General features: G+C 54.3%; 13 protein-coding genes across 13 annotated transcripts; 7 read left to right on the forward strand and 6 right to left on the reverse strand.

Annotated features, from left to right (window-relative positions):
• Positions 1 to 71: 71 nt before the first annotated feature.
• BZA70DRAFT_272402 (uncharacterized protein) lies at positions 72 to 1,613 on the reverse strand. Its single transcript, XM_064911641.1, has 2 exons — positions 817 to 1,613; positions 72 to 750 (listed from the first exon to the last, which is right to left on the reverse strand). The coding sequence occupies exons 1-2, from the start codon at positions 1,129 to 1,131 to the stop codon at positions 313 to 315; spliced, it is 753 nt and encodes a 250-aa protein (XP_064770904.1). The 5' UTR covers positions 1,132 to 1,613; the 3' UTR covers positions 72 to 312.
• A 3-nt stretch (positions 1,614 to 1,616) lies between these two features.
• Positions 1,617 to 4,054, reverse strand: BZA70DRAFT_308669 (Mpp10 protein-domain-containing protein). The gene is made up of 2 exons (XM_064914862.1): positions 2,466 to 4,054; positions 1,617 to 2,407 (listed from the first exon to the last, which is right to left on the reverse strand). Exons 1-2 carry the CDS (start codon positions 3,891 to 3,893, stop codon positions 1,691 to 1,693), a joined length of 2,145 nt encoding a protein of 714 aa, XP_064770905.1. The 5' UTR covers positions 3,894 to 4,054; the 3' UTR covers positions 1,617 to 1,690.
• Positions 4,055 to 4,102: 48 nt separating this feature from the next.
• BZA70DRAFT_272404 (uncharacterized protein) lies at positions 4,103 to 6,411 on the forward strand. The gene is made up of 3 exons (XM_064911642.1): positions 4,103 to 5,135; positions 5,192 to 5,340; positions 5,404 to 6,411. Exons 1-3 carry the CDS (start codon positions 4,329 to 4,331, stop codon positions 5,921 to 5,923), a joined length of 1,476 nt encoding a protein of 491 aa, XP_064770906.1. The 5' UTR covers positions 4,103 to 4,328; the 3' UTR covers positions 5,924 to 6,411.
• A 364-nt stretch (positions 6,412 to 6,775) lies between these two features.
• BZA70DRAFT_287212 (uncharacterized protein) lies at positions 6,776 to 7,829 on the forward strand (the record flags this gene model as incomplete). The annotated part of the gene is made up of 2 exons (XM_064913936.1): positions 6,776 to 6,839; positions 6,970 to 7,829. 2 exons carry the CDS (start codon positions 6,776 to 6,778, stop codon positions 7,827 to 7,829), a joined length of 924 nt encoding a protein of 307 aa, XP_064770907.1.
• Positions 7,830 to 8,665: 836 nt separating this feature from the next.
• BZA70DRAFT_272411 (ribosomal protein L22e) lies at positions 8,666 to 9,663 on the forward strand. The gene is made up of 4 exons (XM_064911643.1): positions 8,666 to 8,774; positions 9,081 to 9,116; positions 9,183 to 9,411; positions 9,475 to 9,663. The coding sequence occupies exons 1-4, from the start codon at positions 8,763 to 8,765 to the stop codon at positions 9,567 to 9,569; spliced, it is 372 nt and encodes a 123-aa protein (XP_064770908.1). The 5' UTR covers positions 8,666 to 8,762; the 3' UTR covers positions 9,570 to 9,663.
• BZA70DRAFT_272413 (uncharacterized protein) lies at positions 9,664 to 11,043 on the reverse strand. Its single transcript, XM_064911644.1, has one exon. It carries the CDS (start codon positions 10,874 to 10,876, stop codon positions 9,764 to 9,766), a length of 1,113 nt encoding a protein of 370 aa, XP_064770909.1. The 5' UTR covers positions 10,877 to 11,043; the 3' UTR covers positions 9,664 to 9,763.
• BZA70DRAFT_28560 (cytochrome c oxidase polypeptide IV) lies at positions 10,993 to 12,391 on the forward strand. Its single transcript, XM_064913763.1, has 3 exons — positions 10,993 to 11,469; positions 11,655 to 11,820; positions 11,886 to 12,391. Exons 1-3 carry the CDS (start codon positions 11,178 to 11,180, stop codon positions 11,998 to 12,000), a joined length of 573 nt encoding a protein of 190 aa, XP_064770910.1. The 5' UTR covers positions 10,993 to 11,177; the 3' UTR covers positions 12,001 to 12,391.
• Position 12,392: 1 nt separating this feature from the next.
• Positions 12,393 to 14,696, reverse strand: BZA70DRAFT_28605 (t-complex protein-like protein 1). The gene is made up of 6 exons (XM_064913823.1): positions 14,400 to 14,696; positions 14,208 to 14,320; positions 13,951 to 14,095; positions 13,476 to 13,882; positions 13,158 to 13,419; positions 12,393 to 13,098 (listed from the first exon to the last, which is right to left on the reverse strand). Exons 1-6 carry the CDS (start codon positions 14,572 to 14,574, stop codon positions 12,500 to 12,502), a joined length of 1,701 nt encoding a protein of 566 aa, XP_064770911.1. The 5' UTR covers positions 14,575 to 14,696; the 3' UTR covers positions 12,393 to 12,499.
• A 313-nt stretch (positions 14,697 to 15,009) lies between these two features.
• On the reverse strand, positions 15,010 to 16,330 carry BZA70DRAFT_298390 (uncharacterized protein; the record flags this gene model as incomplete). Its single annotated transcript, XM_064914605.1, has 3 exons — positions 15,010 to 15,062; positions 15,120 to 16,080; positions 16,151 to 16,330. The coding sequence occupies 3 exons, from the start codon at positions 16,328 to 16,330 to the stop codon at positions 15,010 to 15,012; spliced, it is 1,194 nt and encodes a 397-aa protein (XP_064770912.1).
• Positions 16,331 to 16,680: 350 nt separating this feature from the next.
• BZA70DRAFT_233904 (uncharacterized protein) lies at positions 16,681 to 18,947 on the forward strand (the record flags this gene model as incomplete). The annotated part of the gene is made up of 2 exons (XM_064910278.1): positions 16,681 to 18,279; positions 18,345 to 18,947. The coding sequence occupies 2 exons, from the start codon at positions 16,681 to 16,683 to the stop codon at positions 18,945 to 18,947; spliced, it is 2,202 nt and encodes a 733-aa protein (XP_064770913.1).
• A 386-nt stretch (positions 18,948 to 19,333) lies between these two features.
• Positions 19,334 to 21,373, forward strand: BZA70DRAFT_272422 (succinate-semialdehyde dehydrogenase). The gene is made up of 3 exons (XM_064911645.1): positions 19,334 to 19,676; positions 19,739 to 21,152; positions 21,229 to 21,373. The coding sequence occupies exons 1-3, from the start codon at positions 19,554 to 19,556 to the stop codon at positions 21,273 to 21,275; spliced, it is 1,584 nt and encodes a 527-aa protein (XP_064770914.1). The 5' UTR covers positions 19,334 to 19,553; the 3' UTR covers positions 21,276 to 21,373.
• Positions 21,374 to 22,088: 715 nt separating this feature from the next.
• Positions 22,089 to 23,225, forward strand: BZA70DRAFT_272426 (uncharacterized protein). Its single transcript, XM_064911646.1, has one exon. The coding sequence runs from the start codon at positions 22,167 to 22,169 to the stop codon at positions 22,950 to 22,952; it is 786 nt and encodes a 261-aa protein (XP_064770915.1). The 5' UTR covers positions 22,089 to 22,166; the 3' UTR covers positions 22,953 to 23,225.
• Positions 23,226 to 23,262: 37 nt separating this feature from the next.
• On the reverse strand, positions 23,263 to 25,295 carry BZA70DRAFT_272428 (Pal1 cell morphology protein-domain-containing protein). Its single transcript, XM_064911647.1, has 2 exons — positions 23,488 to 25,295; positions 23,263 to 23,421 (listed from the first exon to the last, which is right to left on the reverse strand). Exon 1 carries the CDS (start codon positions 25,156 to 25,158, stop codon positions 23,641 to 23,643), a length of 1,518 nt encoding a protein of 505 aa, XP_064770916.1. The 5' UTR covers positions 25,159 to 25,295; the 3' UTR covers positions 23,263 to 23,421; positions 23,488 to 23,640.
• Between the last annotated feature and the right edge of the window lie 24 nt (positions 25,296 to 25,319).

Consider the following 25,319-nt stretch of genomic DNA (forward strand, 5'->3'; position numbering starts at 1 on the left):
TTAGTGTTATAAGTATTAAATCATGTGTACATACGGGTATAAACAGAGGCTGGAGGCATATGTATGATAGTAAAAGTTGAAATATTTGTTTATTATTATACAAAGAAGCTATGATCGTAAGTGTCGTGAAATTCAATAGCCCGACCGTAACACCGGGGAAAAATATAGCAACGCGAGACGACACAAAAAAAGCACTGAAAAGGACAAGAAAAGCTACAATACGCCAAATTATTAAAGCCCGCATGATTTTGACCAAGAGATGAAAGACGAGAAAAGCACAGATGATAAAGACAAAGTAAGACGCAAAAACAATCAGACCATAGCAGAGTCCAATTGTGTAGTCTGAGAGACGACAGACTGCCTTTGTGGATGTGCGACCTGATGGGACTCCCGGTACTGATCATATTGCATGATAGCAGGTAGTAGCTGGTCCAAACTCGCCGCATTGACAAAGATGTTTTCTGCGTGATTGCGAGAAAAAATGTCAAGAAGAGAAGCCTTGACGTCTTCAGCGTGTGCGTCGTCGTTGTTGTCGTTGTCGTCGTCGTCGCTGTCGACGTCGACTGCACGATCATCTCCTCTCATCGGGAGACGGTGGCCTTTGCTCATGGTTGGCGAATGATTTCGCACTTTCTTGAGAGAGTCCATGCGCGTCCGAGGTCTGCGATGGACGGTCTTGAGAAGGATTATATTTGAGCTTCCATGGTGGTCGGCGGTTGACATGAGGACGGGCAGAACCTGCTTGATAGACTGCGATTGGGATTAGTTGTTGGACGTGACTTGTAGTTGATAGTAAGTGAAAAGGAGAGTGCATACCTTATCCACGTTGTCAACAGTGCTAAAGATGACGAGATCGAGCCGACTTTCGAGCCGAAGGAATTCAGACAGAGTCTCATACAGACGGGAGCCGTCTTCATCTTCACTCTCGCTGTCGGACGCCGACGAGTCCTCGGGCGAGAGGTAGCGCAGCTGCGCGTCCCGTATGCGAGACGCAGCGCGCACAAAGGAGACCGACCTCTCCGCCGGACCGGTGATGTACACACGACAATGGGTCGATATGAGCTGCAGGAGGATAAAGTCGAGGCCGGTGGTAGGGCCTACGACGAGGACAACGGCGCCATCGAGAAGCATGGTAGCTCACAACCTGGGAGGGGTAGACTGACGGGGAGCATGCGTGTGGGGGGAAAGGAGGAGATATACGCAGCCATGGCTAGGAGGTTGGCTATGTACGGCCAGCGAGTCCGGGTGTTGCGTGATGTTTGCTGCTGCTTTTGTGGATTGGGAGCTGTTTCGTTAAAGTTGGGTGGTTAAAAAACATGGCGCGCGCGCACAGATAGTCGAAGTCTCCTGATCAGGTGCTTTTACTTCCACTCAGCCGGCACCGCAACCCCGTCTTCTGCCTGGTTTTTATCAGACCGCTGACTGCAGGTTGAGAAAGAGCAGAGAGAGGGGAAAGTATGATAGATATTGCAATAGGACCAATATGCTTCTCTACTGCCATGTCCCGCCTATCCCGGACGCCTACGTCATACGATTCAACAGCGTTTAATCCCCCACAATCTGCGTTCTTATTCTACACACAACACCCATGCCTCTGGTCATAAGCGCAGCGTTTTAATAAATCGTTATAAGCCCAAAAATATGGTAGAATGCATTAAATATGGTATGATGTGGTGATGAGCCCATCTGCTCACAGCTTCAAACCCGTACCTTGCGTCGGCCCCTGTCTGTCCTTCTTCAAGTGACCATCCACATCCAACTTCTCTCCACGCTTGCCGATAACCGTAACATTGCCCTTCTTGAGAGTCTCGACCACGTTCGCCCGACTGCCTTCCTTCTGAGCCTTGATCGCCCGTGTCTCCAGCTTCGAGCTCTCGCGCTTCGCATATCTCTCCTTCTCGCGTCTGCGCCGCCGCTTCTTCTCCTCCCGCGACATCTCCGACCGGGCAACCGGCAGCCCGTCCGGGCCAAGAACCTCCGCCGAAGGCTCGTCGCCTGCTGTCTTGTCCTTTTTGATTCCGTCGCGCGGCACGTAGACTTCTTGAGGAGCCAGCATATTCTCTGTAGACATAACCGAAGGCTGCGCGTCTTCCATAGCAATAGCCGGCACGTTGGCAACGATAGAGATAGCAGGCTTCGCCGGCTTGGGCGTGAAGTGCCACGACGAGAGAGCGTCGAGCTTGAATGTGATGTCGGCAAACATCTCCTCGACCTCGCGGTGCATCTTTTGCAACTTTGAGTCTTCAACCGTAGGGTGGCCCTCGGGATCAGCTTGGCGCATATGGTCGTCCTCGTAAAGCTCTGCGAGCGACTTTGAGGATTTCGTCTGATCGACGTCAAGATATCGGCTCTTTCGGAACTCGGGCATACTATCAGGTAGTCTGCGCGGTACATCGTTGAAGTCGTTCTGTAGATAATTAGCAAAGAGACCAGTTTGTTAAAGAAATAGAGAAAGATATACGTACGTTCTTGATTCGGTTCCGGATCAGATCCTCCAGACTCTCGGTAACCTCACTAGTGATAACCGGCACGGGCTTCGCACCACGATCAAACTCGAGGTCCTCTTCAAGAAGCGAGTTGAGCGGACGCGCGCTAGCCTTTGCTTCGCCCATCAACGTCCAGTCCTTCTTGGCGACGTTTTCCTCTTCGAGTTTTGAGATTTGCGAGCGCAGCTTTTGCTGCATCTTCTCGTACGTCGACAGTTTCTTGCCGTCTTCTGCTGAGGCTCCGTCATCCTCTTCGTCCTCTTCGTCGTCTGCGAAAAGATCTTTCTTTAGTCCGTCCATGGCTTGCTCTAGATCCTCGTCGTCAAGCTCGCTTCCCAGACCCTGGAACTTTTCTTTCCGTCTAGGCCGTTCTGACCGTGGCTTTCCTTGTCGTCGGTTCGAAGGAGGCTTGAAGAAATCCTCAAAACGGATGTCGTTGGAGTTATCCTCGACGGCACCGCCGGCGCTCTGTCCGATCGGTCCAAAATGCCCCTCGATATCATCTTCATCGTAGTCCTCCGAGTCATTATCCTCCTCGTCGTCGCTTTCCTGCTTCTTTGACGACTTGGGTTTACTGCTGATGGTAGTCTGTTCATCTGGATCGGCAAAGAAGTCGATTTCCTCGTCATCATCGTCTTCGTCATTGTTGAGCGCCGAGCTCTCAGCGTCCTCGGTCATACGATTGAACTGATCGATGTCGAAAAACCCGTCGTTGAGACCGAACTTGTCCTTGACGAATTTCTCTTCGCCCTCGTCGGATTCAGATCCGGCAGAGCCTGCGTCGGAGTCTTCGTAGTCGTCGACCAGATTGTCCATGTCGATGTCCCCATCGCTATCAGCATCTGCAGCCTCTTCGTCTTCGCTGGCTTGTTCAACTAAATCATCTTCATCTTCTGATGCATCATCGCTGTTTCCTTCGCTCTGCTCATTTTCGTCGTCAAATGCAAGTTCATCATCGTCTTCGCTCATGTCAGACACTTCGGCTTCCGATCCACTAAGCTCCCTGCCCTCGCTCCCACTCTCATCTTCGTCCTCGCCCTCATCCTCATCTGCGGCCGTCAGCTTCCTCCGCTTTGCAATCTTTTCCAGCTCGTCGTCGCCATCCTCGCTATCGTCGTCGCCGTTGCTGCCCTCGCCAGTGATCTCAACATAGCGATCGTACAGCACGTTCTCAGCAACGCCGTCCAACACCAGCCGCGTCTGCTCCCAAATCTGCAGCGCGTCCAGGCCGTCGACGTAGATGCCGTTCTTGAACACTTTTGAGTACTGCCGCGCGACAGGGTCGAGAAAGTACTTGACCGACGAGCGCGCAGACTCGCGCAGGGCATCGGTCGGCTGCAGCAGCACCTCAGGCGCGCTCGCGAGTGCGTCTGTCAGCACCGCGACGGACTCCTTAGCCGGGTCCATGTTATTTCGTGTCTTGGTAGTGTCTGAGAAGCGTCGAAATTTTTCCTGCGTGCGCCGACCTGGGATTCAAACAAAACTCAGCAGAAGAAGAGCTTAAAAAATTTCCCGCGCCCGCTGGGAAGGCCATAGGGTTAGGGGACCGAACTCCCAGCAGAGTCGCTTGCTGCTAATTATTTTTATTTTTTTATTTATTTCAGTTGCCGCGTTCAGCCTGATTCGGTCGGCTCTGCGCAGTCTCAGCGTTCCTCGCGCGCCTTGCTCGCTCTCGCTCTCCGCCCCCCGTCCCAGCACCCCAGACACACCCCGCCAGCAGCACCCGACCGCTCTCTAGCAACGAAGATCTGCCTTGCAGGAGGCTCTTTGAGTCTCGGAGTGTGCGTCCGCGTTTGTGTGTGTGTGCGTGTGTTTCTGCGCGCAAGTTCAGCCAGTTCCAGAATGCTCTCCAGTGCCGTGTTAGCCTTGCTGGCCGACGGCCACTCGCGCTCGCTGGCCAAGACCGCAGACGCGATCGCGACCTCGCTCGACAACCCGGACGAGCAAGAGTTTAGACTCGCGTGTGATCTGTTGTTTATGCTTGAGGAAACCGTGGCGAGCAGCAGCGCGAGCGACGCATCGGTCATCGCCCGGGTGCTTAATGCGGAGTATCTCCTATACAAGTTTTACGAGCGCTACGGCTCAATTGAGATGAACCCTTTCCTATCCCACTTTGTTTCTGTCTACAGCGAAGGACTGAAGGCTTTTGTGTCGTCACGGGAGTCTTTATTTGCAGACACGGCCGAGAACGACGTGCAGATGGTGCAGACCACTCTTGTCTCGCTCTTCCTCGTCGACGGCGGCCACACCGTTGGCGAGCTGAAAGCTGCTGATTTCCCCGCCGTATGGCCGGATCTGATTCGCGACAACATCGACACTGACAGATTTGTGGACGCATTGGTCAATCAGGGAGTCATGGATCCGCCGGTACCGGAGTCACGCTCGTCGGTCTTCTCAGATCCGGGCGGGGCCGGCGGGGGAGGAAGTCAGCAGCGCGAATTGGCAGTCAGCGAGCATCGGCCGAACCGCGGCAACGCAGAGGACAGTAATGTGAAGCATCCGATGCCGATCAGGGTCATCCCGAACCCGATCACCTCAACTGATGTTGGTGTGGGCGACGAGGATATGGAGGGGGCGCGGCTGAGTATGTACGTTCGCCCGATGCTCAAGCGCGCGCTGTCCGAGGAGCTTTCGGAGAAGGAAACACACGTAAGAGATCTTGCTGTTGGATGGAGAGGATTGAAGATGACTGATATTATGTGCAGGACTTGGTCAATATTCTGAAGCAAGATCCGATCATGCTGATGGGCACAGTGGATCTGTCTGTGAATGCGATTACTGCTATGCTACACATGAACCCTTTATTAGGGAGATCTTTGATCACATCGCTACTACTGACTGCACTGAGAGAAGAGTAGGTTTATTTATACTGCATGAGTTCATATACTAAATGGCTATTAACGCTTCTGAAAAATAGTGTTTTGCAGATTCTGCAATACCTTCCTCCGTCGCTGCCAGCACTGGAAGCACTGAGCCACTTACTAATACCTCAGCTTGGCATGGCGCAGCAGGTTGGATCAGGAACAACGCCGGTGTTGCGGGAAGATGAAAAGTCGCTACTGCTGCATCCGTTTTTGTCGAATGCGACGCGGCTGATTGAGTCGCAGCAGTCAAAGTCGTATGGGACAGGGGAGGATTATCAGATGCAGACGACGCGGCCGGTGCAGCTTCTGTGTCTGTTTATACAGTCGCTGCTGCGGACGGGGACGATCGAGCTGGAGGAGTACGTTTACGAGATCCAGTCGTTGGCACTGAGTTTTGTGTACGTGCCCGAAGCTACGGAGTTGTTTCACGTGGTGCAGAGCGCGATGGCGAAGCATCTGACGATGGGGCCTGGTGGTGCACAGCAGCAGCAGGGGAATGGGCAGCAGTCGCAGCAGCAACGACAGCAGCAGCAGCAGCAAAGTCAGTCACAGCGGACGGTGCCGGTGCTGTGAGGTTAATGAGATATACGTGGCTTACGGAGTATGGTGACAAGGGATCAAAAGCAAGGAAGACAGGGCGAGGATGTACAGTATCAGTATAGTGGCTAAGGAGTCTGTTTTAAGTGGAAGATCGGCGCGGGACCGAGGGGTATTGCAGCGACAAGGCGTAACATGAATGAGTGAATGAGAGAGAGATGAGATAGAAGAAGAGAGCAGCAGGAGAAGAGCATATCTCTGAGTGGAATGAGGCAAGGAGGCGATCTTGCAGGACGAAGTAGATCCAGGAGATGCGCGAGTACACCCTGGCTGCTGTCAGACGTCGCCTGAGCCGTTGCAGCGTAGGTTGAGGCGCAGGTGGCCGATAGCAGGTTGCATGCGTACATGTTTATTTGCGGTCTGCCAGAGGTCTGTTTGGTGTCTGCTTGATGTCTGCTGCTATTTCTATATTCTACAGTCCATATATTATCAATATAATAATAGTATACCAAGGAATAATAGAGAACCAACATCTATCTTCAAGAGCTATAGTCAAAATAAAAATAAAACCGCAAAGCTTAATGAGGCGGCCAGACAGTCTATTTTCGGGAAACGCCACTTTTCGCCCATTCCTCAAAACCAAACCTTCTTCTGAGTCCGCCTCCGACCGAATCTTGTCTTCCTTCGTCCTCTTCCTCTTTTGCGTCCTCGTTCTTTTCTCTTCTTCTCGACCGTCCGACCACCTCGTCGCCGTCTCCTGTCCTGGGCTCTTTGGTTCTCTGTTTTATCGTCGACACGCGCTCGCATCGTCTCGCATATCTCTTCACCGGCCCGGGGCTCATCGCATAGATATCCAACTCGCTCTGTCTATCTCCACCACCTTCCGCCATGCATCTCCTCAAGCCCTTTGCTGTCCTCGCGCTGCTCGAGCTCGGCCTCGTCTCCGGCCAGGGTACGTCTTCTTCTTCTTCTCTTTCTTTCTGTGCGGTTTTCAGACCTGCACCTGTACTTCCCTGCCCGCGCTCCGCTTCTGTGACGCGTCCGGTTTCGTACCTGTATCCTAACATGCGCGATCGCTCTAGTCCTCACCACATCCACCACCGCCGTCGCGGGCGTCGATGACACAACCTCCACCTCTGCGACCACAACGCTAGGCGTTATTGGCGACACGACCACCTCGTCTACCACCACTCCCGGCGTCGTCGGAACGACGTCATCAACAACCACAGGCGTTGTTGGCGTCACGACTACTTCCTCTACCACGACTCCCGGCGTTGTTGGCGTCACGACTACTTCCTCTACCACGACTCCCGGCGTCGTTGGAGACACGACCACCTCTTCTACCACGACTCCCGGTGTCATTGGAACGACGTCATCAACAACTACGGGCGTCGTTGGCGTCACATCCACTTCCTCTACCACCACTCCCGGTGTCGTTGGAACGACATCCTCGACAACTACGGGCGTCGTCGGCGTCACATCCACTTCCTCTACCACCACTCCCGGTGTCGTTGGAACGACATCCTCGACAACCACTCCCGGTGTCGTTGGAACCACCTCAGCGACAACCACTACAGGCGTCGTCGGCGACACGACCACCTCAGCTGCCACGACCGACACAGCTACGACTTCTACAACCTCGACTGAATCCGAGACTATGGTGTGGGTTACCACCTCCACGCTCGGAGTTCTCACAACCATGCAAGTCCCCTACACGCAGTCATTTTCGAGCATGTACACCTCAGTCTCCACTCCCAGCACCGGCTCGATCGGTCTTGGAACTATCTCAGGCACAGTCGGTTCCGTGCGCGCTGTTACAAGTACGATTGTATCAGCTGGCGCGATTTTGATGACTGATGTCGACCGCATCATGAAGATTGCTGTGTGGGCAGCTGGAAGTGCAGCTCTCTTCGTTTGCTCGAGCAGCTATCTTTTGATGTGATTTTTTTCGTTTCGCTTCGTTTCATGTTTTCGCATACTCTCCCACCCGTCCTCCGCCACTCTATCTACACCACCAACCCGTCATCCTCCATATCTCTATCCACCTACAGACTTTTCGCGGTTCATCCTGCTACTATATTCATAATAGTGGGTTAACAATTTGGCGTGTTTGCGTTGACAACTGAACTCCAGTTGCTCGCGAAAGGTTATCGTCAACCACGCGACGAGAATCGAGAAACGAGGGAATCTTGCGTAGCCACGCGGCCACGTTCTTCGGCCACGCTCTTCGGCCACGCTACAACGGCTCGATTGCCGAATAGTCGCAGGCGCAGGCTCGTGGCTCGAGCGCTCTCGATCTCCTTTGGCTCGTTTACAGTAGATCTTTATTGTCCAGTTATAAATAACTTGTCTGTGTTTTTTCTTTTCGGTTGTCTGGTTTTGTTTTGCACGCAACTGTATCTCTATCTTTGTTTTGTTTTCCTGGCGTTTCTAGACTCGAGTGTTGAACTATACACAACACTCACTATTTCTACTTTGTATTCTGTGTTATAAGTTATCGAGGAGGAGCAGAAGATTATCAATAAAGAAGATGTTTTGGATCCGCGCCGAAGATTCCAGCTTTCTGCTTAGTGCGGCGCCGGCGCGCTGCTGCGGCGTCGTCTGCGTTTAGGCTCGCGGTACTGCACTGCCCGAGCCGGAGCCCTAATGATTTGCTGATTAGTAATTGCACGTGATAAAGTAAGTGTAGGGTTGGAGGCTAGTTGCGTGACTGCTTTTCTGGATGAGCCGCAGCCCGGCGACGGTGCTAACAACAGACCGCGGGCGCGTCTGGCGGGAGGCCGAGGAGTGGACAAAGGCAGCGCTCTGATTTTGTTCTGTTGCTTCCACCAGAAATCGTCACCACCCCCGACAATTATCACGACACACACACGCAATGGCTCCTGCTGTAGGTTTCCTTTTTATTCTGAGATGACGGTCTAGCAACGAAGAAACCACCTCGCCGTGGAGGAGCGAGAGGAAAACGAATGTTATGTATTCCGAAAAAGACAAACCAAGAAGAAATGCGCTTTGCTGGCAGATAGTCATCTGAAAAGATTGGACGAGAAGAGGAGAGAACATTTGTCTGGTGTTTAGTTTTTTGAGGATCTATAATGTTTTGTTTCCTTTTGTCGACGTGGCGATGTGCTTTTGTTGTGAGAGACTTGGTTGTTGTAAGTCCAGTAGGCTGAGATCTTCTTTGTGTCTTTTTTAGAAATCATCCAAGAAGGCTTCCAAGACCGCCTCGAAGGTATGTATTTGTGATTTGGTGTTTGATGTTTGAGAGAGAAGGGGGTGGTTCTAACAGGGTGAATAGTACGTCGTCGACTTCTCGAACGCCGCCACTATCTTCGACAAGGAGGGATTCGTCACTTTCTTGAACAACAAGATCAAGGTCGACGGCCGCACCGGTAACCTCGGTGACCTCATCTCGGTCGAGAAGGAGGGTGACTCCAAGGTCGCTGTTGTTGCGCACACCGAGTTCTCTGGCAGATACCTCAAGTACCTGACCAAGAAGTACCTGAAGAAGACCAACGTCCGCGACTGTAAGTGTTGCTGAATTGCGAGAGTGAGATTGAGTGAAGGGATGCTGACAATGAACTATATAGGGCTCCGTGTTGTTTCCGTCTCGAAGGGTGTTTACGAGCTCCGATACTTCAACGTCGTTGTTTCCGACGATGAGGATGAGGATGATGACGAGTAAGCGCATAAGGGATAATCAAAAGGAAATAATACAAAAAAATCGAATAAAAGTTTTGTATATTTAATACATCAATGACCTTTATGATTGAGTAGTAGAATGAGAAAGAAGTAATATTAAGTAGAAGAAGAAACACCGAACCAAATGTATACCCACATGAAACAAAAAGAACTTTTAAAAAGAAGACAAGAACAAAATCAAAGCTTCTTGTAGAGACGAATGAAGAAGCGCATGTTTTCTAGCTGGAGAGGATATCGCAGCTGTTTCTCGTCGAGCCTGAACCAGACAGAATCATCCTCAATCAACTTTTCCCAGCGATCAGAGGGAGCAGAAGAAGAAGAGGAAGAGGAAGAGGAGGGAGAAGGAGATGGATCGACGAGAGTATGATCGAGCAGGAATTGGACAGGAAATGTTTTCGAGCCAATCGAGATGTGGGAATAAGAACCGGCGGATTCGAGGATGAGGAGGATGGTGCCGGGTTTGCATCGGTCGCAGAGATGGCGGAGGAAGGAGATTGTGCGGGGTTTGGACTCGACGAAGAGTTCGTTTGCGGTGAAGAGGACTGTGATGAGGTCGAATTTGGAGACGTCGAGTTTGTCGGTGGGGGGAGGTGCGGGAGGTGCGGGAGGTGCAGAGGAAGACGAAGGAGGAAGAGCATCAGGAGCGGTTGCGGTTGCGGTGATAGGAGAAGATGAAGATGAAGACAAAGACTCGAGCGAGATCTTTTGAGATTGGTCGCCGTCTAGGATCTGACATGGCACATCAAGGATATCAAACTGCAGAAAATTGAGATCCACCGGCGGCTTGCTATCCTCCTCCGCCAGCCATCCCAGCTGTCGCGCGATGCCGTCGCGCAGGCGCGTGAACACGTCCTCCCAGTCCGCGATATCAACCGCAAGAATATCGACCCCCCTCGCACCAAGATCGTTCGCCAGCGCCGCGAGCGCAAGAACCTCGCCGCCTGCGCCGCCGCCGACGCAGAGCACGCGCTTCTTGGGCTTTGCGGCCGAGGAGAGCAGGAGCGGGATCTGCGGACAGAGGTCGCCAAAGACGTGCAGGTACGCGAGTGCACGAGAAGAAGACCAGCGCACGACGTAGGCGAGAAGGTAGTCTGGCGAGTCAAAGGCGGCGAGGTAGTCGCGCGCGTACAGATGGGCTTTGACGGCCTGGATTGCAGCGGAGAGGGTCGCGGGGTCGGAGAAGGCGGCCGAGAAGGTGCGCTGGAGGAGGGTGAGCAGGGCCTGCTGAGCAGTAACTGAAGCGTACTTGATCGGCTCCTGCGCGGGCTTTGCTTTCCGTTTCGGAGCCATTGAGGAGAGAGAGTGTGCAGGGCAGATAGAGGAAGCAGTCGTGAAGAGATCATCTGAGTCGAGGTCGAGAGATGCGCCGCACCGACGCGTCCGGTTCCGGTTTCAGCCGTTCAGAACCACCGGTTGCGGTTCATCTAAACACGTGACTGAATAGACAAAGCGTCGGGCTTGATTGGCCAGGAGCCGGTTTCGAGGAGAAAAGGCAGACCACCGGCGCTCCTTCCGCCGCCGCCTTCTTCCTCGTTTTTCACCCGCAAACAACAGAAACCTCTCCACTCTCCGCCCCGAATCCCTCTTCGCCATGATTTCCCGACAGCTCCTCTCCGTCGCCCGTCTCGCGGCCGCCCGTCCCCTCGCCGCCCGCGCCGCCCCGCTCGCCGCCCGCTCGTTCTCGCGCTCGGCCGTTCGCGCCAACACCAAGGTCTCCGACCCAGCTGCGACCGCCGTCGAGGCCGACGATCACGCCGCTGCCGAGCCCCCCGCCCCCGCCGTCAGCATGAGCATCGACGAGGTCGAATCCGAGATGGATCTCTTCGGTCCCGGTGCCACGAAGGGAAAGGTTCCTACCAACTTGGAGCAGGCCACCGGTCTTGGTACGTCGTCCCGTGTGCTGTGTGCTGCGCTGCGTGCTGTGACGATGCAGGATAGAGGAGGAGGAGGAAATCAGCAGAATACACAACAAAACAAAACCCCTCCTCAATTCCTCAATCCACAGCTAAACAGACACGCGCGCAATCCTGGAGATCAAAGCATGCTAATCGCATCATCTTTTCCATAGAACGTCTCGAGTTGCTCGCCGACATGGCCGGTATCGATCTCTTCGACCAAGTCACCCTCCCCTCCGACAGAAAGGGCACCATCTTCGACCCCGTCGTCATCCAGGTCCCCGTCAAGCAGAAGTACATTGGCTGCACCGGTATCCCCGCCGACACCCACGAGATTGAGTGCGTTCATACCCCCTTCCTTCCATCTATCTCTTCCTCTTTTGCTAATCCATATCTCTCTCCAGGTGGATGAGCGCTACCATCCGCAGGCCTGCGCGATGCGTCGAGTGCGGTTGTGTCTACAGACTCGAGTACGTCGGCCCTGCCCACGAGGCGGCCGAGGACGGCCACCACCACTAAGCGCTCCTCTTATCACTCCTGCCCAACCCATCCTATTACTCCCCAATATATAAAAAAACCATATAACCATATCGATCCGGGCCCGGCTATTTCATAACGCGTTACAACAGGACTATGGCAACGCAGCCAGAACCTTTATTTTCTACTTCTTTTGACTGAGTGGTGGTGGACGATGACTTGCTAGAGATGCAGTTATCTTCCATCTTCTACTCATCCACTACTTCTTCTTTTGTTGTGGCTGTACCGCCGTTCTAGTTATCTGTTATGGTTCGTTGCGATTTATAGGAAAGGCATAGCATTAATCGATCTCTCATTTCATTCTCTTTTATCGTTTCATTCTTTTGGTTTTTAATACAGTTCATATTCATCAGTTCTTTTACCTCTACGGTAATATCATCAACTATAGGAAAGACGTACATTCTTGTTTTATTTACAACAACAGTAAAACATTCTGAACTACATATACAGAGAAACACACACTCAAACGCACCATCGCAGCTTAGTCGTCATCCGCATCCCAGTTTCCTGGCATCTGCGTCTTCGGCATCACCGGTCCACCGGCGCGCTTCGCCATCACAATCTGATCGACAGACAAGATCGTGTTGACAGTATCAGTCGCCAGCTTGAGCGCCCAGCTCTTCGCCGCCAGCGCGTCGTAGATCCCGTTCGCGGCCGCGTCAAGCACACCGCTCGCGTCGTTCTCGTCCATATCAACGCCGACAGACACACCCGACACCTCTTCACCTTCCTTCTTACTACTACTGCTGCTGCTGCTGCTGCCGTGCGCGACGTATAACCGACCAAGCAACTCCGTCGCGTCCAAACCAGCGTTATCCGCCAATATCCTCGGCACAATCTCAAACGCCTCGCCGTACTTCTTAATCGCGTGCTGCAGAATTCCCGGCGTCTTCTCGCCGTACGCGCCAATCCGCTGCACGAGCTCGATCTCCGTCGCGCCCGCGCCCGGAAGCAGGCGGCCGTCCTTTGCGAGCGACTTGATGATGTTGACGCCGTCGTCGATCGCGCGCTCGACGTCGTCTAGAAGTCCTTGCGTCGCGCCACGAATCACAATCGTCGACGTACGCGTGATCTCGTTCTCTATATTACTCAAAGTTAGCCATACTCTCATATCAAAACACACACGCACATCCACTCACCTTGTCTGACAACAGTAACTCGATCACCACCAATCTCAATCGTCTCCACAACATCAATCTTGCCCATCTCCTCCGGCATCGGCGCGCCAAATCGCGGCAACGGCGTCGCGCCAACAACCCGGCACAGTCGGCGCAGGTCAAACTTGCTCGGCACGCGCAGCGCCAGAATGCCGTATCGGTTCAGGTAGTTGAGCGCCAGCTCGCCAATAGCGGCGCCGGCTACAAGAACTCGGACTCCGCTGTCGGCAATCGCTTTGATGTCCTAGAGTATGTTAGTGGAAGAACAAGATTGTGTTTGAAAAGAGAGATTATACGCACAGCCTCAAGATGAGCCTCCTCATCCTTTGTGAAATTGAGCATCTCCTTTGCATTGTGAAGCAAAACAGTTCCTTTGGTCTCCGTCTGGCTGATATCAATAGGGCACGTGAACACACCAACTCTGGCAGTAGAGGTGATCTTCTTGATCGATCCCTCGGGCTCGCGGTTGAAGACCATACCCTTGACGACCCTGCTCGCCGACAGACTCGATCCCATGATCTTCACGACCCGGACGTTGTCGACGTTGAACGCCTTGGGGTTCTTGGGCATAACAGAGAGCACGGCCTCGGATACAAGGTCGGCAAGGAAATCCTCAGAGCCGTATTGCTTCGACATGATGGCAGGGCGGATTGCCTTGAATAGCTCCTTCTGGTCATGTAAATCACCGACCTTGTCAACCACAAGTTCTAGTCAGGTATAAGCCGTTAGTAACTAGTTTCTTGCCCAATCTAAAAAAACATATTGTTGTTCCTACCATCCAAAGAGGTCTGAGCAAACTTCTCTGCCAGCTCGTATCCCTGGATAATATCGGCAGGATGAAGTCCGATACGGATCAAGCTCTCTGCCTGGTTCAAAAGCTCGCCAGCCAGGATGATGACAAGATTTGTGGCATCTCCCATCTATAATCAATGAATCAGAGTCAATGCCAATTCTACTGCCGTACGCGCGGCCGCTATCACAACCACGAATCAACCCCTTAGTGCTGATTATCAGAAGTAGTAAAGGACGCACCTCAGATTCCTGCTGCTGACTGGCCATGACCATAAGCTTAGCCGCGGGATGAATGACTTCAAGCTCTCTTAGGATTGTGGCCGCATCACTGGTCAAAAACACCTTTTGCAGATCTAGAAAATACCCACGCGCAGATGCGCAAGCTATGTTAGCCCTCTCTTCACACAAGTTCAACAACCCATAGCCACGTACGATTAATCACAATCTTGTTCCGTCCACAAGGACCGATCGAGGTACGAACAATCGACGCGATCTCGCGGCAGGCATCGATATTCCGGCTGATTGCGCCGTCCTCGCTCTGGTAGGTTTGGTATCCAGACTTGAACAGCTGAGCGCCTGGCGCGCTAGGTAACGTAAGACCCGACATGTTCTCTTTCTTATTGCGGTTGTATGTTCTCAGGAAAACCCTTCAGACTGCTGAATAAGTGTTATAAGATACGATATCTGAGAAATTGGGGGTAAACAGAGAGTGAGCTTCTGGTCGAGAGGAGAGAAGAAGACGCGAACTGAACGTCGCAGAATATTTTTGCGCGTAGAGGCGCGACCAGGCCGGGTAACTTCAGTGCCCTCCTTTGTAGGTGTGTCGGTTGAGAATATCATGGCATTTAGCTACTGCTGTTTTTCTATTGCTATAGATCTGCTTTTTCTTTTGGTAGCATAGTGCTTAGCTAAGAGTTGGATTGGGTGTGGCTATAGTAGGAGGTGGAGAGTGCAATGATACGCGATCAACTAGACATGATACGTGGTTTTCAAGACACGCGGAGACAAAATGATGGAGGTTCTATTATATACAATCAGGATCCTAAGTTTTCTTCGACGGCCTCTTTTTCTGCTTCGCTGATCCCGTAGACGTGTCTGCCGCAGTAGTTTTAGCTCCAGCCGAAGTCGCAGACTTATTCTTTCCCCCCGAACTATCTTTGGTCTTTGCCTCGAGCTTCCGCCTTATCGCGCCTGCTTTCTCGAGCTCCTGGATACGCGCAGCTGTCTGATCATAGAGCTTCTTCGAAACCTCCTCGTCGTTTGCAATTTTCATCGGCGACGGCTTCGTCATCACCGCGCACTCGCGATATATCTTCGCGCCAGGGCCCTCGGCTCCCTCCGGACTCATGATTGCATGCAAAACTGTCTGCGCTCCCTGCTGCGGACTCTTGAGCACGATCCACCATATCGGCCACATGATCAGATACAGCAGTAAACCCCAGAGAGTACCAAGCGAGAGATATATGCGCGTCGACGGCGTGCGCGAGAGGCCCGTGTCGGCGATGAATATGCGCGCGTTGTTGGGCTGCTTGTCCGGGCGCTGGTAAGCGTCGAGCGTGCGCTGGAACTCGCGCGCAAACATACGAAGCGCAAGCTTAGAAGATCCGTAGACTCTCCATGGCTTTGAGGACGGGTACGGGCGTTTTTCAAAACCGGGATCAGCGATGTCAAAGTCGGCGAGTACGTACGACGAGCAGCCTGCGACCACGATTCGCACGTCGCGGCCAGGCGGCTGGACGCGAAATGCAGGTGAGAGCATGGTAATGAGATGGTAATGACCGAGGTAGTTCACTCCCCATTGCTGCTCGATGCCGTCGGCCGTGAACTGGCGAGGCTTGAACGGAGGCTGCGAGGCGGCAGCGCAGCAGACGAGGGTGTCGAGTCGTCGCGGAGGCGAGTTGTCGAGCCATTTTGTGGCAAACACGCGAATTGAGTGGAGGTCCGCAAGATCAACCTCCTCTGCGTAGATTAGCTGATTCTTAGACCGCTCGCGCAGGTCGGCGATGTAGTCAATGAGAAACGCGTCAGAGAGTGAGCGCGTGAGGAAGATCAGCTGGGCCCCTCTGTGGGCGAGATCCTCGGCCACAGCTTGACCAATTCCTGAGGTGCCGCCCTAGAAAAACGCCAAATACTGTTAGAGAATTGTTCCATGAAAACTCCAACCTGTTCCTCTATTGACTCACTGTTATCATCACCACTCGGCCGTGCATCTCGCGCTCCCAGGTATTCGACGCGCCCGAGAAGAAGCGCTTCAGCAGCGCCGCGATGACGATGTAGGGGCCATAGTTGATGGCGAGTGACTTGAGAGGCCCGACCCAGTCCGCGCCCTCCTTGATAATCGTCCACACAATGTCAATCGGCATCCTCAGTCTCAGATTCACCTGTGAACGAGTAGAGGTCTTCAGTCGAGCGCGAAGAAAGGGATCCAGCGTCCACGTGACCACACGTGACCACTTACACTCACAGTGCGATCGTCTCCCCTCGTCCTGCATGGATCCAATCTTCAATTTGTTTACTTGTTTCCTTTGTCTCGTCACTTCGCCACTCCTCCTCTCGCTTCCCTGCCCCGGTCTGTCGCTGGCTGCTAGTTCTCCAAGTCCTCTTCCCTGAAGTCGGACGCCGGCTCGGTTTTCTTTTTTTCTTTTCTTGCATTTCAGCCAGTCGCCCTTTGTTCCTTTCTCCCGCGTTCTGTTCGCTTGATCCTTTGTCCACCATGGCCTCGCAGGGCTCGGATGCGAACAACCCCTCTGCTGTCTCTCGTATATTTGATCAGGCGCTGGCTTCTACGTCTGGATCTTCTGAGCAGCAGCAGCAGCAGCAGCCGTTGCTGGGCGCGAGCAGATTCAGCAGCAACCAGGCCAGTGCAAACGGCATCCAGCCACGGCCTCTATTCCCAGCTACCCGTTTCGGCTCAGCCTCTCCTCCTTCATCAGCCTACACAACCCCTCGCCAGCTCTCAGACTCGCCCGACGACGAGGACGAGGACGACGAAGACGACGACACGGCCGCAGACATCAACGACGACGAGGATGACTACGTAAAAGATTCTCTCAACGAATTCGACAACCTCTCGCAGGCCGACTCGATCGTCGCCCGCCTGCCCACCGAGCTCGTCCTTCAGATCTTTGCATCCTACGACGAGCCGCGCTACCTCCGCAACGTCTTCTTTGTATGCAAGGCCTGGGCTCGCTGCGCCGTCGAGCTGCTCTGGTACCGGCCCAATCTCTCATCGCCGTCCGTGCTCGTCCGTTTCCTCAAAACACTCAAAAAGCGCGATACTGCATTTTTCCCCTACGGCCGCTACGTGCGTAAGCTCAATCTTACCCAGGTCGCCGACAACCTCTCGGATCCGATGATGATCTCGATCGGCGAGTCCTGCCACGAGCTCGAGCGGCTCTCTCTTACGGCCTGTCGCCGGCTCTCAGACGCATCCCTTGTGCCGGTCTTTGAGCAGAATCCAAACCTCGTCACCCTCGATCTCACAAACGTCGAACTGCTCCGAGACCCGACCGTGCTTGCGATTGCCAAATCTTGCAAGGGCTTGCAGGTCCTCAGTTTGGTCGGCTGCAAGGAGATCACTGACGAGTCTGTAATTGCACTTGCAAAGGGATGTCCGTCACTGCGGAGGCTCAAGTTGGTAGACTGCAACCTGATCACCGATGCGTCTGTGCAGGCGATTGCCCAACATTGCAGGCAAATGCTGGAGCTCGATATTCAAGGCTGCGCCAACGTCACAAACCAGTTGATCACGATGGCGATGACCGAGCTCGGAAGCCTGCGCGAGTTCAAGCTTGGATTCAACCCCCAGGTATCAGATGCTGCGTTTGCGGCGTTCCCGCTCGATGGCCAGCTGCGGCTAGATGCGCTGCGTGTTCTGGATCTGACATCGTGTGAGTCGGTCACCGATCTCGCTGTTCAGAGAATCATCGATGTTGCTCCAAAGTTGCGAAACCTTGTGCTTGCAAAGTGCCTCTTCATCACCGACCGGAGTATCGGCCAGATTGTGCGTCTCGGACGATCATTGCATTACTTGCATCTAGGGCACTGCGCCAACATCACAGACATGGGCGTCAGCTTGCTCGTGCAGCACTGCACACGTATTCGCTACATCGATCTTGGCTGCTGCTCGCTTCTGACAAACAATGCGGTCGCTGATCTGGCTACGTTGCCTAAGCTACGACGAGTGGGACTAGTAAAGTGCCAGAATATTACGGATGCGGCGATCAACTGTCTTGTTCAGCGGAAAAGCGTTGGCCTCGAAAACTCGCTTGAGAGAGTGCATCTTTCATATTGCACTGGTTTGACGCTGCCGGTGAGTGCTTCTGCAAATATTTTATTATTATATCTGCACTCTACTGACTTTTATATAATTTATAGGCCATATTTGATCTGTTGAACAGCTGCCCGAGGCTAACGCACTTATCACTGACTGGAATTCCAGCCTTCCTTCGACCCGAACTGACGCAGTACTGCCGCGAGCCGCCACAGGAATTCAACTCGCACCAACAGTCTGTCTTTTGCGTGTTTAGCGGGCCCGGCGTGACCAAGCTTCGACAGCATCTCAACCAAGTCGTGCGCGATCAGCATAGTTTGTATCTGCGCATGCAGCAGCAGCAGCAGCAGCATCAGCAGCGGATGGCGGCGATTGGAATTCCAGATGCGCAGGGAGCGATCAATCCGGAGGGACATCTGCTGCAGCTGCAACAGATGCTGCAGACTCAGCAGAATGTTGCTGGACAGAATCATCAATTCTTGGTCGGCGGGAACGGGCTCCCTGATCATCAGCATATTCTACCTCAAGACGCGGAGATCATCCAACCGGATGCGATGCCTCAACTACATCATCCGACGTTTAATTTCAACGCGCAGCCGGGAGTCGGAGTAGGGATTCAGAATCTGCCGGGTTTTGCACAGCAGCAGCATGAAGTTGAAGAGGACGAGACGATGGAAGATGCTGCGATAGATGCATCATTGGACTAGTGAGCTCCATTTTCATATCTCAGTCCATTCCTTTTCATTTTCTATTTCTTTTTAGCTTTTCTTCTCGTCATTGTTATATCGGCTTTTTGTGTTGCGCTTTCTCCTTTATTTCTCGCTGGGGTTTTGTTCTGGGTTTCCGAATGGTATTCGCTTTTCTTTTTTATTATCTTCATTTCCTTTTCCTTTTTCCTTCCTATATATATATATATAAGTTATGAGTTTTGCGGGATCGAAAGTTGGAGGGAAGAAGTACGACGACGACGGGTTCGGAGTAGGAAGGCACAAGTGCCAGTGCGCGCAAGAATTGGTTCGAGGATTGTTTAGTGCTTTACGGGAAGGAAGAAAGTAGTCTTTAGTTGTTTGAAGGCTATAAACAGAATAATAGTACGTTTATCGTAATAGTTGGACTTTTTTGCGTTGGTTCCTGCTTTAGGTAACTAGTTGACGATTACGTCACCCGGGGCGCGGGGCATCTTGCATCTTGGGGCATCTCTCTCGGCCTTACTGCGTTGATCGCAGTAACAGCGCTACTCTGCGTGCTCTTCCATTGCAGAACATCCCGTACTTCCACCGATACATTCTACACATTGTCATTAGATAACAGCAATGCAGAGACTGTTGGCTTCAGTTCCGCGGTGCAGTAACGCGGGTAGACGAGCTGTGGTCGGAACGAGCGGGATTAGAAGCGTGTCTTCTGCCGCAACACGCACTCTCGACGCACTCGAGAAGGTGAGCTGATTTCAGTTCAATTGTGTTCGACTGCATTCAAGCTTACATTAGCATTATTATAGCTGAAAAAAGGGTCGCTGTACAAGGAAGCCGGCATCATTGGCGGCGAGGAAGTGACGCTGTCCAAGACGTTCGAGGTCCTTGATCCCGCGACACTGCAACCCGTCGCGCAAGTCCCAGACCTGGGCCTACCCGAACTCGACCGCGCGATCTCTGCTGCATCTACTGCATTTTCCTCGTTCTCGACCACCACCACCGCCTTTGAGCGCGCGGCGATGCTCAACCGCTGGCACGCGCTCGTGATGGCGAACCAGGACGAACTGGCGGCGCTGATAACGCTCGAGAACGGCAAGCCGCTCGCGGAAGCCAAGGGCGAGGTCGCCTACGCCGCCAGCTTCATGTCATGGTTTGCGGGCGAGGCGCCGCGCGCGTACGGCGACGTGCTGGTGCCGTCGGTCGCGGGCCATCGCGCGATTACAATCAAGCAGCCCGTGGGCGTGGTTGGGATCCTGACGCCGTGGAATTTCCCGGCGGCGATGATCACGCGCAAGACGGCGGCCGCGGTGGCAGCTGGGTGTTCGGTTGTGATTAAGCCCGATGCGGAGACGCCGCTGACGGCAATCGCGCTGGCGAAGCTCGCGCTCGAGGCCGGTATTCCGCCGGGGGTCATCAATGTCGTGCCGACGAAGAGCGCGCTGGCGGAGGTAGGCCGGACGTTGTGTGAGGATGTGCGGCTGCGGAAGCTGTCGTTCACGGGCTCGACGGCGGTCGGGCAGCTACTGATGGCGCAGTCTGCGTCAAGTCTCAAGAAGCTGTCGTTCGAGCTTGGTGGGAACGCGCCGTTCATCGTGTTTGAAGACGTCGATATCGACGCGGCGGTGGCGGCGGCGGTGCTGTGCAAGTTCCGCGGCAGCGGACAGACGTGCGTGTGCGCGAACCGCATGTATGTGCACGCGTCCGTGTACGACGAGTTTGTGCAGAAGCTGACAGAGGTCGTGAAGGGCTTCAAGCTCGGCTCGGGCTTCGACGCGCAGACGACGCATGGGCCGCTGATCCACGCTCGCGCGATTGAGAAAGTCGAGCGACACGTCGCGGACGCGGTCGCGAAGGGCGCACGCGTCGAAGTCGGTGGTGAACGCGCAAGCGCAGAGGTCGGCCCGCATTTCTACGCACCGACCATCGTCTCGGGAGCCACGAGCGAGATGGCGGTCGCGCGCGAGGAGACGTTTGGTCCGCTCGCGGCTGTGTTCAAGTTCGAGACCGAGGAGGAAGTCGTGCGGCAGGCGAACGAGAGCGACGTTGGACTTGCGAGCTATGTATTTACGAAGAACATTGCGCGCGTAATGCGGGTGGCCGAGAAGCTCGAGTATGGTATGGTGGGGGTGAACACAGGCATTATCAGCGACTGCGCGGCGCCGTTCGGCGGAGTTAAGTTTAGTGGGTTTGGCAGGGAAGGGTCGAAGTATGGACTGGATGGTAAGCTTTCCATGTTTTTTCTTTTTTTTCCTTCTATTTTTACGTTACTTTTGCTGACTGTAAACTAAACACACAGAGTACCTGACGGTGAAAGCCGTGACGATTGGCGGTGGAGGGTGGTGAGCGAGTCACAAGTGATCTGTGAGTCATGCGTCGAATAAAGTTTCATAAGAAGCACAATGGGTGTACAAGGCGTACAAGGCTGAGCGTAGGCAGATCGAAGCCGTACTTTGGGCACTGCGAGAACAAGGCCCCCCTATCGACCCGACTCAGAAAAGGCTGAGTAAACGGACGAAACAGGACTGGGGTCATATCGGATAGATTGCTGCCGAGCCCCGTTTGAGTATATATCTCGTTGCCCAAAGAGAAGCTGAGGCCGCGCGCAGACCAGACGGAAACCAGAGAGCAAGGCAGTTAGAGTTTTAATAGCCAATTTTCATAACGAGTTCGATGCGGGGTTCTGGCTGGCTGCCCCGCACTCGGCACATGCTCGTCTTGTGTCTGTGTCTGTGACGACACGGCCCTGCTCGGTGGGTGCAAGCGCAGCCGACGGCGCAGAACAAGGCCAAGAGGACCAGACAACTGATTGCAGTCTGCGTTCGGGCATCATCATCGAGAGGATTGAACAGAGCAGGTTGTCAGAGCAGCACGACCGCAGGAACCGCGAGAGAACCGCGAGATCCTCCAAATTGGGCGGAGGGCGGGCATGTGCTGCTGCTGTCTGCCACTCGCCAGATCCGGAGCCGACCGTCGATCCTCGTGGGCTCTCCGCGAATTCACACGCCGCCCGCCGCTCAGCATGGCAACAAGGCTTTTTACCTCTCTCGCTCCTTGTTGCGTTTTGGAGCGTAAATTAATTCTGCCCTCCTCTCCGCCGCTGCCGGTCCTGCCTTATTATATAAAGCCTGGTCGTTGCCCTCTCCCTTGGTTCCTTCCGCTTGTTCAGCCTGCTATTACTTCCATTGCTCCATCTGTAACATCTCTCGTTTATATCCAAACCAACCCCGCTCCACAATGCATACCTTCACCCTTGTCTCCGCCATCTCGGCCATCGGCCTTTCCTCTCTCGCGCGCGTCGCCGCCCAGGAGGCCCCCTCTTGCGCCACGACCTGTCTCTCGGGCTCGCTCTCCTCCTCCGGCTGCTCGTCCGTCTCCGTCGACTGTCTCTGCAAATCTGACGCCTACATCGACGCCGTCACCTCCTGCGTTGCTTCCTCCTGCGCGCAGTCCGACTGGCAGGCGGCCCTAGACTACGCCCAGAGCCTTTGCGACTCCGCCGGCGTCACTCTCTCCGTCAACACTGCTACCTTCGCCGGTGCCTCGGGTTCCTCTGCCACCAGCGCCGCCGAGTCCTCCGCCGCGACCTCCGCCGAGGCTTCCTCGACTGAGGCCTCCTCCAGCGCTGAGGCCTCCTCCACCGCTGAGGCTTCCTCCACATCTGCCGCCGAGTCCTCCTCCGCCGAGCCTTCCTCCTCCGCTGAGCCTTCCTCCTCCGCGTCTTCCTCGGTCGCCGCCTCGTCGTCCGCTTCCTCCTCCAAGGCTGCCTCGTCCTCGCTCGCGACCTCGACCACCGGCGGCGCCGGTGCCTCCTCGTCCGCCACCAGCGCCTCCTCCTCCGCCGCCGCCGGCTCCTCTGCCGCCGAGTCCTCCGAGGCCGCGTCCTCCGCCGTCGCGACCCAGAGCGCGTCCTCTGCTGCCTCGCCGCTCGCTGCCGCGGGCGACTTCACCGTCGTCAAGGCTGTCGTTGGTGTTCTTGTCGCGAGCTTCGTCGCTGGCGCTGCCTCCCTTGCTAGATTGTAAATAGCAAAATCAAGAGTTCAGAGGTGTAACAAACCAGTGATGTTTCTTTTCGGTTTGCGGATCCCCCTTTTTTCCAACTATCCTCTGTCCTCTGAAAAGCACAGGTGGTTCACTTCTTTTTTTTCTCTTCTCTTTTGCTCTTTCTCTTTGTCTTTCTCTCTTCTTTCTCTCTTTGTGAACATTGAAATGAAAGCAAATGCTTTCCGACAGGTGATCATCACTTCTGTCCTTGATGTATGATATGGTTTAATTCTACTTATTGGTCATTGAAAACAAGTAACTACGTAGAATACACAACATAGAGTAAAAACGCTTTTTATAAAAGGTAACAAAAAAAACTATATACCAAATCTCCTTTGTACACTCCAGACGCATTGCTTTGTCGCGCGCTTCTTGCGCTTTGCTCCGTGCATGCAAAACAACTATATATACCGGGTTTCTTTTTTCTGTATGGCCTTGCACGCAGCAACTTAAAGACGACCGTCAACAAGAGGGAATAAACACACACAGATATCAAAAACAAGAGTATTATTACCTTCATAATCGTAGTCATCATCATTTATCATCAACACTTCTACTTAGTTATCAAAACACAGACCCGGTAAGATTCAATCGTCCGGGAACAATATATATAAATAGAGGGAAAAAATGAAAATGTAAAAAAAAATAAAAAAGGGAGAGTAGTCTTTTACTCCTTTCGTCGGCTGGAGCCGACCTTCAAAGACCGCACTCTCTTCAAGAGCGTGAGCGGGGGCGCGTCTCCAGTGGGCGACCGGCTTGCGGCCGCGGCGGCAGAAGTAGCAGAAGTCGACGACGCAGGCGATGAGACCTGTCTGACCATTCGCGGTGCAGGAGGCGGCATCAGTCCGTCGTGCCCGTCTTCCTCCATAATGGCCGAGGGCAGCCGCGAGTCGTCGGCGGAGTGGTGTCGCGAACCCGCGGAGGTGTTTGCGTACGCGGTGTTGATGGGCGGTGGTCGCGCGTAGTGATCCCGGCCGGCGGAGTTGCTGCGCAGACGCTGCACGATCGACCGCTTGCGGGTGAGACCCGAGGACGGGGGTTGGTCGCCGTTGCCGCCTGCTTTTGAGAAATCGATGGTGTTGTCGTGGTGGCTCTTGCTGTTGCTACTACTGCTGTTGATGGCCGCGCGCGAGGCAGGCGTTCCTTCAAAGAACGTGGTCGAGCCCAGACCGAGCGAGACTTCGCCGTGCACAGGATTAGTTTTTGCAGTGACGTCGAAGCTGCCGACAGGGTCGCCCACGATGCCGTCGACGGCGGTCGCAGCCGCAGCCGATACACCCTTGCGGTGGGCGAGCAGGTGTGCCGGCGCGCCGAGCGAGTTGTTCTCCGAGTCCGCGGGGAAGGCGAGCATCGGCGCTTTTTTGTCGATGCGGTTGCGGTGCGGGTTGCAGGCGTCGAAGGGGCCGTCATGGTGGAAGCCAGTGCCGAAGATACCGGTGACATCGAGTCGGTCGATGGTGTCGAGCGGGCCCTTTTGCGAGGACGAGCGTTTGGATTTGTGGCCGCTGCTGGAGGAGTTGTTATTGCTACTGCTGCTGGTGCCGTTTTGCTGTCTCGAAGAGGGCGAGGCACTTTTGGTGTGATGGTGGTGTGAGCGGCCGTGACGACCGGATGTGCCGTTGCTGGACGAGGGCAGGACTGTGGACGAGGGCGCGTTGGCGGTCTGGCTGCGGTGATGGTGCTGGTGCTGAGCCTGAGACGAGCGCGAAGAGCCAGCGGCAAAGGAGGCATGGCGGTGCGAGCGAGAGGACGAGCGGTCAGCGAACGGATCCGAGTCGGATTCGGATACCCGTCTCGCGGTGGAGCGCGGCGGAGGAGGCGGCGGAGGCGGCGGGGCCGGTCTGCTCTTGACCATGTGGCCGATGCCGGAGGAAGAGCCGGTGGAGGAGGCAAAGACGGCGCGGTTGTTGTTGATGTTGTTTGAGTTGTCGCCAAACTCGACGAGGAGGGAAGGCAGATCTTCAGAGGCCCGGCGGGTGGATAAGCCCCCGGAGCCGGTGTTGACGGGGGAGACGAGGGGAGCGGGAGCAGCGCCGAAGAAGTCGGAAGAGATGGGCGAGGAGTTGATGCTGGAGGAGCTGCCGTCGAGGAAGGGATTTTTGGAGGCGAAGGGGGAGGGCGCTGAGCGGGAGGGCATCATCTCGGTCGCGCGAGGCCGGAAGGGGTTGTTTGATGCGAAGGGCATGGTGAGATGAAGTAGATTATCAGGAGGAGGGAGTTGAGTAAAGAAGAAGAGAGATGATGGTGATAATCAAGGAAGTATAAAAGAAACAGCGACGAGAGGAAAGAGAAGAAAAGAAGAAGAAAAACGAGGAAGCAGCGGTGAGGAAGCAGCGAGGAGGAGGC

Source organism: Myxozyma melibiosi (assembly GCF_037950935.1).
Source record: "Myxozyma melibiosi strain Phaff 52-87 chromosome Unknown BZA70scaffold_1, whole genome shotgun sequence".
NCBI classification, from domain to species: Eukaryota; Fungi; Ascomycota; class Lipomycetes; order Lipomycetales; family Lipomycetaceae; genus Myxozyma; species Myxozyma melibiosi.